This window comes from Stegastes partitus, unplaced genomic scaffold (assembly GCF_000690725.1).
Source record: "Stegastes partitus isolate 25-593 unplaced genomic scaffold, Stegastes_partitus-1.0.2 Scaffold421, whole genome shotgun sequence".
NCBI classification, from domain to species: domain Eukaryota; kingdom Metazoa; phylum Chordata; class Actinopteri; family Pomacentridae; genus Stegastes; species Stegastes partitus.
The window spans coordinates 1-16,995 of record NW_007578152.1 but is presented as its reverse complement, the minus strand read 5'-3'; the positions used below and the strand labels follow the sequence as shown (position 1 = coordinate 16,995).

General features: G+C 42.0%; 1 protein-coding gene across 1 annotated transcript; it reads right to left on the bottom strand.

Annotated features, from left to right (window-relative positions):
- Window positions 1-850: 850 nt before the first annotated feature.
- Window positions 851-16,473, bottom strand: LOC103360205 (X-linked retinitis pigmentosa GTPase regulator-like). The gene is made up of 15 exons (XM_008285888.1): window positions 16,415-16,473; window positions 14,951-15,076; window positions 14,344-14,436; window positions 13,071-13,133; window positions 12,835-12,993; window positions 12,599-12,748; window positions 11,650-11,808; window positions 10,783-10,938; window positions 10,577-10,701; window positions 9,391-9,582; window positions 7,114-7,297; window positions 6,339-6,433; window positions 6,191-6,250; window positions 3,907-5,101; window positions 851-1,845 (listed from the first exon to the last, which is right to left on the bottom strand). Exons 1-15 carry the CDS (start codon window positions 16,443-16,445, stop codon window positions 1,112-1,114), a joined length of 3,522 nt encoding a protein of 1,173 aa, XP_008284110.1. The 5' UTR covers window positions 16,446-16,473; the 3' UTR covers window positions 851-1,111.
- Between the last annotated feature and the right edge of the window lie 522 nt (window positions 16,474-16,995).

The window sequence follows — 16,995 nt, the reverse complement described above, 5'->3', positions numbered from 1 at the left end:
AAGAAAACTTGAGTTTAAAATGCACATTCAGATAAACTTTCTGGACACTAAAAATCAGGGAAATCTGAATAAACACCCAATTATTGGTGTAAAATCTTAAAATATGTCGGTCAGAAGCTGCCAAAATGTCTGTTTCTTTGGTAAATCGGGATTTTTTGGAGAAAAGTTTTTGAAATTTAGGGAAAAAATGAGGTAAAATGTGATTTAAAAATTCTAGTAAGCTCATTTAAACTACATGAAATAGTGTGGATCAATAAAAAAGATGAATTAAACACATAGACCTGAATTTCTATAAAACTGCAGCAACACTAAAGATCCCAGGAATTACAATAAAGACCCAATTACTGTATTTTTTTTTGTAAAATCTTAATATTTCTGGATATTTACGTAACATGTGGCTTGAATATTTAACACAAGTACAAGGAAGTGTGTTTAAAATCATTAACATTTTGGTAAAACTCACCAGATTAATGAGGAAAACACAACAATAGTATTAAAAATTAGACAAATATCTGAAATCTGAAGTAAAAATCCTGAAAATATGAATAAACACCCACATATTTGTGTAAAATCTGAACCACGTGTTATCAGCTGCTTTGAATTAAAAACTGGCAACTTCAATAAAACGCAGAATTTTGCGTCTTTTGGCTTTTGGGTGTAAATTTTATGTATTTTTAGATGTTTCCGGCCCTGAGTGATGGAGTTCTGTCATATTTTAGGAGGATTTTAATCGGGCAGCGTTTGATTGTGTTGTTTAGTTTGTGTCTCACCTGTTCTTTGTGTTTTGGTGATTTTCTTTGCAGATGACACGACTCAATTTTTCACAAAAAAAAAAAAAAAAAAAGCCCTTCCTTCCCTTGTAGCATAATTTCCGATATGATCATTGATGAATTACTGATTATTAACTGATCATAAAGTGGAACTAAAATAAGTTTTATTTTAACTTTATTAATCTCAAACTGAATTCTTGACTCTAACAAAGCAACAAAGCAGAATCTCTCTTTGGTTTCAGCTTCTCCAAACTGGGACAGTTTTCACCATTTTCTGCTATCTGGTGGCCTGATTGATTGATTGATCACTAAACTAACAGACGTATTGATCAGTGACGGTTTTATTTCAGATTTAGGTATTGAGGTAAAACGTCGTCCCAGAACTCCTCTGACTCGGCGGCCGCCTGACCTTTGACCCGTGACTTCCTGGTTTTAGCAGATTTAGCACTTTGTCTTTTCCCTTCTTTGGACTTTTTCTTTTTGACCACCTCCTCCTCTTCCTCCTCCTCCTCCTCTTCCTCTTCTTCCTCTTCCTCTTCCTCCTCCTCCTCCTCCTCCTCCTCTTCAGCCTCTTCATCATCCTTGCTGCTTTCTTCGTCCTCCTCTTCACTTTCTTCTTTCTCCTCCTCCTCCTCCTCTTCTTCTTCATTTTCTTCCTCCTCTTGTTCCTTTTCTTCTTCACCTTCTTCCTCCTCCTCTTCTTCTTCCTTTTCTTCCTCTTCTTCCTCCTCCTCTTCTTCTTCTTCTTCCTTTTCTTCCTCTTCCTCCTCCTCTTCTTCCTCTTCTTCCTCCTCCTCTTCTTCACTTTCTTCCTCCTCTTCCTCCTCCTCTTCTTTACTCTCCTCCTCCTCCTCTTCTTTACTCTCCTCCTCATCCTCTTCTTCATCCTCCTTACTCTCCACCTCACTTTTTTCTTCCTCACTACTCTCCTCCTCCTCTTCTTCCTCGGCACTACTCTCCTTTTCCTCCTCGTCTTCCTCCTCGTCTTCCTCCTCTCCTCCCTTTGCCTCGCTCTCCGCCTCACTTTCACCTCCTTCCTCCGACGACTTCAAAGACTCACCCTCCTCTTCCTCGCCTTNAACAAATGTTGACTTTCTGAGGTCTTGTTATTGTAATTGAGTTGAATAAAGTTTAAAAAGACGCAGAAATCACAAATAAAACTAAAGATTTGGGACTCCTGAGGTCACGGTTCTGACTGACGTTCCTGTAAAATCACTCTGAGGCTAAAGTTTGAGCTTTCTGTGTTACATTCTGTCTCTCCTGCAGACCGAGCCTCCACTCGCTGAAGTTCAGGTGAACGCTGTGACGACCCGACGGTCTCCACGACGGGCCGCATTCCTGCGCCGCCCTCGCCGACCTCTGACCTCGGCGGTGTCGGAGGACGGAGCGTCCGTTGGCCGATGAGAGCGCGTCTTTGTTGGAGGATAAATACGTTCCTCACGCGGACGTCCACAGACGGCAGCATTGTTCTGAAACACTGAGACTCTGTGCTGCTGCTGCTGCTGCAGGAAGACGAGTTCCTGGAAGTCACGCCGTCGTCGTCGCTCATCGACCTGAAGCTCAGCGTCGGAGTGAGGCCTCGAGTTTGGTCGCATATCAAACCGGGATCCAGAATCATGACTTTGACTGACTTTAATTTAGTTTAAATTCAAAAAGAAGCTCAAGACAAGGATGGAACTTGTCGCCTTTCTTTGAGAACTGAAAGATTTAGTAGAGAAATAGTTTATTTATGATTTCCAGCAGTCACAGTAGATTTTATTTATCGTATAACACAGTAAACAAAGAGCTTCATGTACATTTTGGCTGATCAGGACTCTGTTTTCTTTTTATAATAGAAAATGGCTTTAATAAAGTTTTTAAAAATGAAAGTTTTAAAGAGAAAAGCATCATTTCTATCATGTTGCTCAACATCAGTTTGATTTAGTCATTTTCTAATAATAACTATAAGATTTTAGTTTTATGTTTTATCTTTACATAGTTTTAATGAGTTTGTTCTTTTTTATCTCATAATTTGAGCTTAAAGTTAACTAAATAAATTCAGAGTATTATTCAATTTAAATCTTTTTTTTTTTACAATGTTGCATCAATTTTACTTTATTTCATTTTTTAATAATCTTAGAATTGTTTTAACTTTAGTATTTTTTTAAAAGTTTACATTAAATTTTATTATTTTTTTATTTCATAGTTCTGACTTCTTGTCTGTAAGTTCTACTTTTAGGTTGAATGATTTTATTTTGAAAATCCTACTTCCCTTACACCTTTTAATGTTTATTTATTTTTCTTTTTGGGGTTGCCTTGAAGCTCATTTTGCATCTTTTCAGGCCGTTTCGTGTTTGTTTCGTGTCTGTTTGTGGTGATGAAGGAGACGTTTTTCTTCTTTAATTAATATTTAAAGCAGAAGAAACACTTTAAACTCCTTCGATTCGTCCGTGTGATGATTTGGATGTTTTAAAATGTAGAAGAACTTCAGCTAACGGCGAACAAACTTCATTTATGGGTCCGTTTTTATTCCAGTGCAGACGTTTCATTCCACGACCCCGGCCTCTTTCTTCTTCTTCTTCTTCTTTGCTGTCGTGTCTCTGTCGGCGTGGTTTCTCCCGGGAGACGGTCGAGGCGTCCTCGGAGCCGAGCCCAGCTCCCCCGGGCTGAGCCGTCGCCGTGGCAACCGGTGAGCGCCTCCCGCCGGGCCGCGAGAAAAGGCTGCTCGGGTCGCTGAGTCACCGCCTGGCAGCCGAGCGCAGCCCCGAGATTAACTCGCACACGGTGAGGCGCTCAGGGTTCCTTTGTCCAGGGCTTTGTTTGTTTGTTTGTTTGTTTGTTAGTTTCAAACAGGTTTGCTGCCATCATGCTGTGACCTCTGACCTCGTCAGTATTCACCGATGAAGCCAAAAGCTCCACACTGGTCACATTCTGCGTCCTTCTGAGGTCGTTTCTGATCGTTTCACGTCTTCTTGTAGGTGGTTGTTGTCATTTGTGGCTGTTTGTGTGTTTACTGGTTGTTTCCCGTCGTTTTGGTTCCATTTTAGAAGCATCTTCTTTGGTAAATTAAAAATAAAAAAAACTTTTTCAAAGCTTTATTTCATATTTTTTGTGTCTGTGATCGTTTTCCATCTGTGGATTTAAAAAAAAAANTGACTCGACCCTTCCTCGCTCTGCTCCTCCTCTTCCTCCTCCTCTGCGTCTCCTCCTCCTTTGCTTTCTTTCTCGTCGGTCTCGGCTTCGCTTTGCGTTGCTCCACTCGTTCTCTCCTCCTCTTCCTCCTCAGCAGCGCTCTCATCTTCCTCCTCCTCGTCGACGTCCGACTGATCTTCTGGCTTTAGAGTGTCACTGTCCTCCTCCTCCTCCTCCTCCTCTTCCTCTTCATCTTCTTCTTCATCCTCTGTTGCTTTCTCAGCATCCTCCTCATCCTCGCTGACGTCGGCACTCGTCCTCTGGCCTTCCTCGTCCTCCTCCTCTTGCCGTTTGCTCCGACTCGTCTCCTCCTCGTCCCGACTCTCTGCGGGACTCTCGGGTGCCGGTATGATGTTGATGCTGACGGCCGACTTGTTGCTCAGAGCGAAGGATTCTGACTCTTCGCTCCTCGACTTGTGCTTGAGGAGGCTGCTGTCGGAGGGCGACGGCGTGCTGAAGCGACTCACCGTTTCTCGGATCAGGACCGACCCGGCTGCGAGCGAGGCGACGCCGGCGGCAGCGGTGGTGAGCGCACCGAGATCCGGCGACTCCTTCCTGGTCTGAGCTTCTTTCCGGTTTTTCTCATTCTTGGACTTTTTGGATGAGTCTGTGCTGGCTTTGGGTTTCTGGTCTTGAGAGCTTCCGGTGCTCTGCTGGTCGCTCAGGTGAACATCCTGGCGTTTGCTTTGGACCGCCACCGGCTTCCCTTTAAACCTCACCGGTTTGGACTCCTTCTCTTTGACTTTTGCAGCTACAGATTCAGAGCTGCCACCTAAAACTGTCTTTCTGGCGTCTGGACTTTGCTTCCTGCCGACGCCGATCATCTGGCTCTTACCCGGAACCGGCCGATGGCGCTGTTTGGTCGCTGCCTTGCTGATGTCCCCGACGCTCGGAGGCCTGTTTTTATCGGACCTCCTGCCCAGCTCCTCCACCGCCAGGATCAGATTCGCTTTGTCCTGCTTGGTTTTCTTCTGCCTCTGCGAGCTCTGGGAGGCCGGAGACCGAGTGCCGTGGCCCCTCAGGAGCTCGGTGGGCAACGCCCGGCGAGGCGAGGCGGCTTCACTCTTACGAGACGGTGAAGCGGAAGAGAAACTGCTCTGCTCTGACGGCTTCCTGTCCTTTCTCTGCTCTTTGACAGCCTTGCCATTCTTACCCTTCCTCTATTTTCCGGCACGAGAAAGCAAGGAGAGGATGAAAAAGAGGCATGCATTAGAGAAAAAAAGACGTGCAGGAAAACAAAAACAAACAACAAGCAAAGGAAAGTTTAAAGGAGTTATGAATAAAGTCAGTCGGTTGGTGGTGCGTGAGGTTGTTTCTGGTCTCAGTTGATGCTGCAGAGAGATAGTAAAGCTAAAAAAGGTTCTTCAACAACAGGAAGACTTAGAGAAGCTGCTCTGATGAAGGGAATCTTACTAAACTAAGATTTACTTGGATTGTTGGGATCATCCACGAATGTCCACAGATTTAGTTGCATTTTTCAGATAAATGTTGCTTCAAACTTGGTCTTTTACTCTGAATACGAGTCAAACTAACACATCCATCCATCATCTATACACCTTAATCCTCACCAGGGTCATGGGGGGCTGGAGTCTATCCCAGCAGACTCAGGGTGAAGGCAGGTTCACCTGGACAGGTAACCAGTCTATCACAGGGCTACACTTAGAGACAGACAACCAAGCACACTCACATTCACACCTACGGACAATTTACAATCACCAATTAACATCAATATGTTTCTGGACTGTGGGAGGAAGCCGGAGAACCCGGAGAGAACCCACGCTGCACGGGGAGAACATGGAGACTCCATGCAGGAAGATCCCGGGTGTCCTCACCGGGACGTGAACCGGCGACCTTCTAGCTGTGAGGCGACGACGCTAACCACCGAGCCAAACTAACACAATGCTAATTTAAAACACATACATTTGTGGAACTAAATGTCCCAGATTTGCTGGTTGCAGCTTCTCAAATGTGCAGATTTAATGCTTTTTATGTCACATGTGTACTAAACTGGATGTCTGATCAAAAACAGCCACTGCCAAGCCAAAGCCAAGTATGTCATATTAAACAACAACAAAGCCGTAGAGTTTGTACTGGCTCTTTTGTGACACAGTGGAAACGCTAAACAACTAGAACAGAAACCAGAAACAACCTCAGAAACCAGCCGGATGAAGCTGAAAGTGTAGGATGAAGTTAGGAGGACGATGACGGTAAATAAATCAAATGTGTGACACAGAAAGAGTCTCGTTTACCTTCTGAACCGGAGACAGAGTGAGGGTTTTATCGCCGGGGTCCATCTTCATCACGTGAGTCTGTCGGGAGGAAACGGAGAGCTAATGAGCTTAACGTTTTAGTTTTTATTTTTGTCCGAGGACAAGAGTGAATTCAGCGATCCGTCACCATGTTGAGGAAGTCCGTGGTTTCCCCGAGGCCTCTAACGCTGTCGGTGTCCGTCGGACTCTCCGCGGCGCTGTCGGAGTCGGCCGCCGCCTGCTCTGGAAACAGGACAGCACGGTTCTGCAGTGTTATAAGGTTTCATGCTTTAAAGGCGGCGAAACAGGATGTTCAGGAGAGTCATGCTGCCTTATTAGAGGGTGGTTAAATCGGGTTTTATCTCAGTGAGGGATTTAAAATCTAGTATTTAACCCTTTGAACCTCTGGATGTCGCCAAAAATACACAAAAACAGCAAAAACCTAAAGAATCCTCAAACTTCTGACTGTAAAAACGACTAAATCTGAGCTTAAAGTTGTTGTATTTCACCAAAATCACTTTATTCAGCGAGTCTTATTTTTAAAAAATGCCAATAACAAACCATTTGGGATAATAAAATTCTGTGCAAGACAAAACATTTCCTGCTCCTCGAAGCAACCGAGAATTCACGAGTGACTCAGCTGCAACCAAACGGCTGTGTCGCAAAAATTGTGAGATGTACCGGCCGGACTGCATCCAGAGTTTAATCGGAGTGAGCAAACAAGACGATAAACCACAGTGAGGAAAAATGTGAAAGATGGCCAGAAAGTGGTCGAGGATCAGAGAGTTAAAGCTGCGCAGGGGTGAAAATGAATGTTGTAGAAGCAGACAGGACGACAGGAGCAGCTAAAAGATGATAAAAAAGACTTTTGCTAGCATGTGTGAAACGTTGGTGGAGGAAGCAGGTGGAGGTGCTGTAGGTACCCTGGAGCGGCGACCCGGAGCTCCCGTGCTGGTGAGTGCCGTTCAGCACCTTCCTGTGGCCCAGCTCGGCCGGAGGCAGCCTCGGCGGGGCGGTCTGGCTGCAGACCGGCAGTGGCTGGAGGTAGCCGGGTGTCATGGCGGGCAGCGTCCGGAACAAGGCGCCAAACTGGTCCGGGGATCGCTCCTGCAGGGTCGGGATCATTATTTTTAGTTTAAATACCTACATTATGCAGTGCTCAGAAACATAAAGGGAACACTAAGATAACACATCCTAGATCTCAATGAACAAAGTATTCCAGTTGAAAAACTTTATTCATCACATAGTGGAATGTGTTGAGAACAAAACACAGTCGTGACCCGATAATCCGACACTAAATGTAAAACCTTCTTCTATGTCGGATATCAAGGCTGTCGGATTGTCAAGACGGAGGTCCAGATACGAGGAGGGCTTGATGCTGGAAGGCTCATTAGTTGTTAATCATTGTCTAATATCTTTGGTCTAATAACTGGTGTATTGTTGGAACACTACGCATCGCTGGATTTCACACCTAACTGAGCGGTGCGATTGTTCCGGACACTTCCACCCCGGGGCAGCGCTCTGACGGGGTGGAAGTGTCCAGAACACACAGGCAGTACTTGGCTGCTGATGCTAGTTTAGTTAGCGCTCACACTTCTGTTTCCTCCATCGGTGGCGGCGGGGGAGTGGCAGATACGCTCCACCGTTACCATCCATGTTTACTTCCGTAAACACTGAGCACGCTCGCTGTGTGTGACGTCGTCGTGTCCTCTTCTGCGCATGCGGGACACTTTTGGCTCGTATGAAGTTCACACAGCAGATCACATACAAGTCGTATTGAACTGGAAACGTGAAGGAAGTCACAAAGAAATCGGATTTGACAAAAAAAAAAAACATCATGTCGGAGTCAGAATCCAAGGCTGTCGCTATGTTAAGGCTGTTTTTATGGGTTCTGTTTGTTTTTCCTAAAAACCTGTCGGATAGCAGGTTTAGGATTGTTGGGATTATGGAGTCACGACTGTACTGGGAAATGATCAACGTAAATCTGAATTATTATCCCATGGAGGTCTGGATTTGGAATCATACTCAAAATAAAAGTGGAAAATCACATCACAGGCTGATCCAGCTTCAGTGGAAACTCCTCCAGACCAGTCAGACTGAGGCTCAGTAGTGTGTGTGGCCTCCACCTGCCTGTAGGACCTCCTTACAACACCTGGGCAGGCTTCTGATGAGGCAGGATGTTCTCCTGAGGGATCTCCTCCCAGACCTGGAGCAAAGCATCATCAACTCTTGGACAGTCTGTGGTGCAACGAGACATCATGTCCCAGATGTGCTCCGTTGGATTCAGGTCTGGGGAACGGGCCGGCCGGTCCATAACATCAATGCCTTCATCATCAGGAGCTGCTGACACACTTCAGCCACATGAGGCCGAGCATTGTCCTGCATCAGAAGGAACCCAGGGGCCCACTGCACCAGCATATGGTCTCACAGTGGGTCTGAGGATCTCATCCTGGTACCTGATGGCAGTCAGGGTACCTCTGGCTCGCCCATGGAGGGCTGTGGGCCCTCCAGAGAAATGCCTCCCCACACCATTACTGACCCACCAAACCGGTCATACTGGAGGATGCCGCAGGCAGCAGAACGTTCTCCACGGCGTGGATGTGGGGCCCTCAGACCATCTCATGGACTCTGACAGTCTGAGCAGAAACATGCATACTAGTGGCCTGCTGGAGGTCATTGTGCAGCTCTGGCAGAGCTCCTCCTGGTCCTCCTGCACAGAGGAGGAGGTGGCATCCTGCTGCTGGGTTGTTGCCCTCCGACAGCCCCCTCCACATCTCCTGGTGTACTGGCCTGTCTCCTGGTATCTCCTCCAGGCTCTGGACACTGTGCTGAGAGACGCAGCAAACCTTCTCGTACTGATGTGTCATCCTGGATGAGCTGCACCACCTGAGCAGCTTGTGTGGGTTGTGGACACCACCTCATGCTGCCTCTAGGGCTGAGAGCACTGACAAGATGCAGACGTGACCAAAACAACAGCCAGAAAGGACGAGAACAGAGACATGGTCTGTGGTCACCACCTGCACTCCTTTACAGGGGTTGTCCTGCTACCTGCCTCATCTCCACCTGGCGTCTGCTCCATCTGCACAACAGCAGGTTTGCTTCCTAACTGGACAGGCTGGTTTCACACAAGTGTGACTGACTTGGAGCTACACTGCGTTGTATGTAATCTGCTGACAGTTCATCAGACAGCGGCCGCTCACCCGCTCCCTCCGGCGAACCCGGGCGGAGAGGCTCCTCTGCAGGGTGGAGGAGTCCAGCGAGTCCCCCAGCAGCTCCACGTAGGACTTCTCCAGGTAGTCCTCCGTCACGTCATCGTCCTCCAGCGTCACGTCACTGCAGCTGCCGTCCCTCGGCCGAGCCAGCACCACCATGTGGCAGCCGCCGCAGGCCGCCTGGAGGCAGCGCAGCACAAACACAGATCGGCCTCAGTCAGTAATAATGAAGTCATATAAAAATAACAAGACATACAGAGAAACAGATGTGCACATTTCAATTCAACTAAAAAATTAAAAATATGTAGGATAATAAAAAATGTGCATAAATAAAATGATAAACCATATATAATACATTTATAAAACCACAAATATTAAATACTATTTTGCAAAAAACAAACAAAAACCAATAATAGGAAGTTCATCAAATACAATCAATGTAGGAAAATAATTTTAAAAAATGAAACAATCATAACTAAATACACATAATACTCAACTATTTTTTAAAAATCAAAAATTGTAATACAAAAAAATGCAAATAAAAAAAACATAAGACGTTTTGCTTTTTTCAATTCAAGTTTTAAATTTAATGAAGTCAAATTCATCTGTAAACTTTATGCACAAATTATCACATAAATAATAATGAATGAATAAATAAAACCACAAATTATTAAAATATTTTTTTAAATTGTAAAAAAAAACAAAAAAAACAACATAATTAATAAAGAATATTTTTAAATGTAAAATCACTTCCTAAACAATAAGAAAAACTTTTAAGTGGTAAAAAAATAATAAAAAATCGAATTTAATGTCATTTCTAATAAAATCGTGAACTCAACACTTGATAAATAAATCTTTTTTTGTTTTTGTTTTTTAATCGTACAACTTAAACAGAAAATGGAAAAATAATAATAAGAAATGAACAAAATAAAAACTTTGGAAAATGGGTGAAAAATATATAATATTAATTTTCTAAGTAATTTATTTTTATTATCTAATTTTCTAGAGAAAGAATTTAAAACTGTAAAAAACTTTAATATGAGAAAAGTTGCATAAATAACATTTTTTTTCCATTTAATATTTTTAATAAAATCATGAACCTTCACATTTTTCCTCAGTATTATTTTATATTCCACCATCATAATAAATGAATTAAAAGTTGTGGAACACTCACGGCTCTGACGCTGTACTTGAGGAACCGCGGACACAGCGTCGGTTTAAACTGGTTGGTGAAGTTTTCTTCTCCCAGACACAGCTTTCCGTGACGTCCGTCTCCAAACGTGTACAACAAGCCTCCGTCTGAAAACAAACCGGTGGACATGTTGAACCGTGTTGCTGGTTCAGGAGGAGCTGGGCAGCATCCGGCCAGGTGTGGCTCACCTGTGATGACGGCGGTGTGGTTTTCTCCACAGGCCACCTGACAGACTCGTCCCTTCTTGAAATGCTCGACGGGTCGCGGCAGCCGAGACTCGAAGATAAACGTGCCGTGACCGAGCTGTCCGAACTGACCGAGGCCGAAGGTGTAGACGTCGTCCTCTGGAAGACACGTCAGCAGGTTCAACAGGTGCGGCGACAACATTTATCTAAACACGGAGGCTTCGTTCACGATGAGGCCGAGAAAACCTGACGTCAGGAATCAGGTCGGAGCTCAAGATTTAACCTGTTTAAATGTCCACATGACTCAGAACTGACAGAATGAACATTTATTCTTATTCTAAGATTAAAAAGCGTTGTTAAAAAGTTAATATATGAAATCACACACATGAAATATAAATAGAATAGATCTCACACACAAAAAAAGATTTTCTCCGCTTGACCACAATGATTTAAACATGATTCACAGGGTTTGGTTTGAGGTTGTGTCTGCTGACGTCTGTCTACTCTTCTACATGATGTATTCGAACAGTTTTTATACTTCAGGAGGAAAGAAAATGTTTTTTAAAAAAGAAAAAAACTCAACAACACAAAATAAACACAAAGATATTCAACGAAAAACGCAGTAAAAATGATAAAATGCACATTTACTAAAAAACTAAAATAGCTTCAATAAATGTTTTCCGAACAATAAATAAAACATGAAATAACATAAAAACATAAAAACATGGTGATAAAGTTCAGGCTAAGTTTTGTTTTGTCTGCATGTTTTTTACATAAAACACTAAAACTCTCCTGGAACGAGCCTCAGCAGCATTAAAGGATCTGAGAGACCGACACATGTTCTCCTGCAGGTGTGTGTTGTGTGTTTACCCGTCAGCGCCACCGTGTGGCCGCCTCCACACTCCACCTGCTTCACGCGCTCCTTGATGCTCTTCACCAGCTGAGGGACTCGGTGTCCCGGCAGCTGGTCGGTGCCCAGGCCCAGCTTCCCGCTGTCCCGCTCCCCGAAGGTGAACAGAGCTCCGTCCACTGAGGACACATGAGACAAACACAGTCGAGTTCATTTCATCCATCGAAGGCTCAGTGAGCTCCGTGGTCACCTGAACAACCAGAACCTGAAAAACGAGGCTCAAGGGCCACCAGCTCATATAATAAAATATATATATCAGTAACTGCATTTGTTGTGGAGCTTTAAGCGCCGAGTTGATGGAGTTTGTTTTATTATAATATTCACAGTGATTGTTTGTGTGTCGTATTATTACAAGTTAGTTTTGTCACAACCGAACTGACGAATCGCATCTTCTGATGAAAACCACAGAAAGTCAAATGTTGAGGTTGTGTTTAAAAAAAAAAAGAAAATCACAAAAATGACATAAATAATAGAAACACAAACAAAAACTTAACATAAAAATGCATAGATAAAAAAAATTATTTTAAAATGTTTTTGAAATAATATTTTAGCAAATAAGTTAACATTTTCAGTTAGATTTTAATCAAAAATATGAATAAATTCTCATCATATTTCTGCTTAAAGCCACATCATGGCCTTCATCAGCAGGTAGAGTTTGTTTAATTACCTTTTTTTTTTAATTGATTAAAAGAAACTATTTTGAAATTTACCAAAAATCAATTGTTAAAATAACTAAATAAATGCAAAAAACTAAAAATCTAAATATTACAGTAAAGATAAAAAAAAATCTTATTCTTTTGTGGTTCTTTAAATCTGACTTTAATAAAATTACTTTTGGTAAAAAATAAAGGTGAGGTTTTCCTGCAGGTATTGTCGGTTCCTTTCTGCCGTCTCGTGTTGTTGGCTCACCTGTGACCAGAGCAGAGTGATAATATCCACAGGACACCCAGCTGACCGGCCGTCCCACGCTGACCTCCTGCGGCGAGGACGCCTGACTCTCCTTCCCCAGACCGATCTGACCCTCGGTGTTGTCGCCCCACATGAACAGCCGCCCGCTCGCTGCAACAGAACCATCAGGTAACAATAAAAACAAACAGTGAGTTCGTCTTTTACATTTAAAACGGGGCACACGCAGGACTTCTCACCTGTGAGAGCGGCGGAGGTGTTGGACCCGGCGGCGAGCATCCTGATCGGCCCGTGTGCGTTGAAGAAGTCGACTCTGTGGAACGCCGTCCGCTCGTCGCAGTCTCCGAGCCCCAGCTGACCTTCGCTGTTCCCTCCTGAGGCGTAAACTTTTCCCTGAGCTGAACGGAGGAAACGCAAACGAGTTTAACGCTGAGCTGCAGGTAGATGAAGACGCACCTGAGAGCGGGAGGCTGACCTGTGCAGACGAGCGTGTGGTTCCGTCCACAGGCCACCAGCTGAACCTTCTCCGACTTCAGAGCTGAAACGAAGAAACCAACAAGAAATGGTCGGTTCAGACACAAACACTCTGATTTCTGAGCTTTAAAACATTCAACAAGGTCTTTAGAATCAGAAATAATGATCCCCGACAGGAAAGTGATCCTCCTCAAAGTCTGAGAAAAACTGTGGAAAAATCAAATGATAAAAATAACTAAGAAAAGCATAAGTCAAAAAATATGTCCTAAAAATATGAACATATTTTGAAAAATACGTAATAAAACATGAACATAAGTAAAAAAAAGTCCTAGAAATATAAAAATATATCTAAAAATATTTCCTAAAAATATTAAAATATTTTTTACAAATATGTCATTAAATATGAACATAAGTTAAAAAAAATCTTAAAAATATAAACAATGTAGAAAAATATGTTGTCAAAATATAAACATATGTAAAAAAAAAATTAAAAAATAAAAATGTCATAAAATATAAACACAAGTGGAAAAATAGAAATATGTCCTAAAAACATTTTAAAAATTTGAAAAATACATCATAAAATATGAACATAAGTTTAAAAAGTAAGAAAATAAAAACATATGTAAAAAAAAAAGTAATAATAAAAATATGTCCTAAAATTATAAACACAACTAGAAAAATATGTTGTAAAAATAAAACATAAGAAAATCAAAATGTATGTATGAAAAAAAGTCCTAAAAATATAAACATACTTAGAAAAATATAAGCATAAAATGTAAAAATGTACATTGCACTATGAAGATTAAAATAAAAGTATACCGTGTGATAAATAATAGTTATAATTCTGTTATTATTATTATTATTATTATTATTATTATTAATAATAATAAATTGCTAAATTGTCTTTTAAGCGAGTTAGCATGATTTAGCAAACCCTCATCTGAAAAGCTCTCATAAGCAGACTTGAGCAGGAATGATTTAGTGTGTTTGTGTGTCGTGTTCCCACTTTGCCGTCTTACACAGAACGACAACAAGCTTTTACAGAACATGCAAACAAACATGAGTTTATCTGCTGAGTGAAGCCTCCTTTATAAGCAGCAGCAGCAGTAAGAGTCGGTCAGTGTGTCTCCAGATTAAAGCCGATTACGGACCCTCCAGATTGGGATTACAGTGATGACAGCTCAGCAGCTCTGTTTGGTTTCTCATGAAAGAAAACGGCAGCACGCTCTCTGTTTCAGACTGAAGCAGCGAGGAGGAGCCGCTGAAACACCGACCTTTGACACAGGTGGGTTTGTTCACTGTCAGCTTGGAGCCCAGACCCAGCTGACCCCAGTTGTTGCTGCCAAACATGAAGAGTTTCCCGTTTTCTGTGGAGACACAAACACACCGCAGCGCGTCTCTGAGGGGCTTCAGTGGAACATTAAACAGCTAATCATGTCCAAGTGTGGCTGAAAAAAAAGTCTCCGTTAGATAAATCTGGACTCGAATAAATAAATAAAACAAAAATCAAAGAAAACGAGATGATTTTACATTTTAGGAACATAAACGTAGAGATTTATATGGAAAACACAAGAACTAGCATCAAAAAATATATAAATTGTTGAAATAAAAACATTTTATTTGTTGACTTAATCTAAAACATACAAGTGTTATTTTATAAAATCCAAAAACTACAAAATGTACAACTAAAAAAATCTCAATTCAAAGTCGCTGAAAAAGACATTTTTATATTATTATGTGTGGCTTACATTTTATATATATATATATATATATATATATATATATATATATAAGATTTCAGTCTTATTTACTGAACACATCAGAAACCAGGAGTTAAATCAGGATCTGAAGCATCTAAATGCTAACATCTCCTCTTCTTACCCGTTAATAAGGCCGTGTGTTCGTCGCCGCATGCTATCTTCAGTGGAACGTCGTTCTTGAGCCAGAACTTACTGGGAACGTTGTCGGCAAACTTGCTCTTTCCAAAAGTGAAAACTGCCCCCGAGTCTGTGAGAAAAGAAAAAGAAACGACTGAAAGTGAATCATGGAAACAGAAAACAAACGAGTGGCTGAAGTTAATGATCCACTGAAGCACAACTCTGGGACACGTCTCTTCATGTTGATTTATTATCTCACAGGTTCTTCTTCTTCTTCCTTACTAATGAAACAAATCAAACGAGCTGGAGGATTTACTTTGAGCTGTGGACGCTTAGAAGAGCGTTTGCAGTGATTGTAGATATTTACCAGCAGCTCTGAGGACCACGATCGTCTCAGACCACTGTTCTGACACAGGAAGGTCATTTGGGGTTTATTTTAATGACATTTGTATGAAATGTCCTGGTTTATTAGCTGCATGGGAATAAAGTTTTTCTTTATAATTTACAATCACAATCACATCAAGCAGCAGTAGACAGAATTCAAAGCATCAAAAATAGAGTTTTTAGTATTTTTCTTGTACTATTACTGATGCATTAATGTGTAAGAAGTATTTTAATGCTGTAACTGATTCCATTGGAGATTAATTTTACTTATTTTTAAACTATTTGATGATTTAAACTGAAACAATGCATCAGATTTAAGCTGTTAAATTCTCACAGTAGCTACAGCTGTTGGATAAATACAGTAAATGACAAATGACGAGTTAATGATTTACATTTAAAGATATTTACAAGCGAAAATGAAGTCAAGAGAAGCAGAAGGAGGTGGAATTCTTAGCATCACTGACAGAAATGTGATTTTATTATCATAATCTTGTACTATTACTGTATGTATGAATGTGTAGGCAGCATTTAAAGGTTGCAACCTGTTGAACTGAAGTGAGTTTTTTCTTGTTTTTATCCTGTTTGCTGGTTTAAACGATAACAAAGCCTCATCTTTAACCATATTTATGTGCACACAGCAGTCAGATGAACACAGTGAGAAGAAACCACAGCAGTGAAATGTTGAAGTGTGATGCAGCTGAAGCGGTTCGGTTCTGTTCGCTTTGTGTACATGAAGTCATAAAAACCAAACATGTGACGGTTCACAGATGCGCATTAATATTTCAGAACTCCTAAAGTTCTTTACAGCCCCAGAAAACGGGAAAGAACTTCCTAAACAGGAAATAAACTAAGCAGCCGAAGCATTAACGAGGATTAAAGAACCACAACAACAACACAGCGGTCGGGTCGCAGCGCAGAAAGTTGCAGCTTTATTCGCCGTTAGCCTGCTAAAGCTAAAGCTAACTCCAACTCCCAGAACCGTTAATTAGCCGCAGAACGGCTAACGGCTAACCCCCGTCGGTCCGCGACGCGCCGCCGCGAGGCCCCGGCGGCGGAAAAAGCGCAGGTAATTGCGGTTATTTACCCGGTATCTCGTCCTCAGCCTCCCCTGCCATCTCTGCGGGACTTTAATCCGCTTTGCTCGGTGCTGTGGGCGTGTTTGGTGCCCCTCTTGTTTTCCACTCCGACAACCCGGAAGTAAACAAAACTTCTCCTAGGCTACGACGCTGATGACGTAGCCCTTAAAGGGGAAGCGTCCAATTCCTAAAGTCGTGATCAGCTGACGGTTGTTTGTTTATTTCTGCATTGATGGAAAGTAACGAAGTACATTTACACAAGTGACTGAGTATTCTATCCTACACTACTTTATAATCAGTCAAACTTTATTACAGACTCAGGGTCCAGATAAAAATCAACAACGATAATAATAATAAATCATTTAAAATAAAAAGACTGCAGAGACAAACATGATATAAACAAATAAAGCAGCAATTTATTGTTCATAGTTTAGGATACTTCTATCACCGTTATTAAAAAGAGCAGCCGTTTAGCCAAAGTGCTCTAAGACTAACATTATGAAGTTCAAATCTTGTTTATTCATTTAGCAAATTTCCCTAATTTAAATATTACAGTTAAAAGCCTACTATAGTATATAAAATACAAATG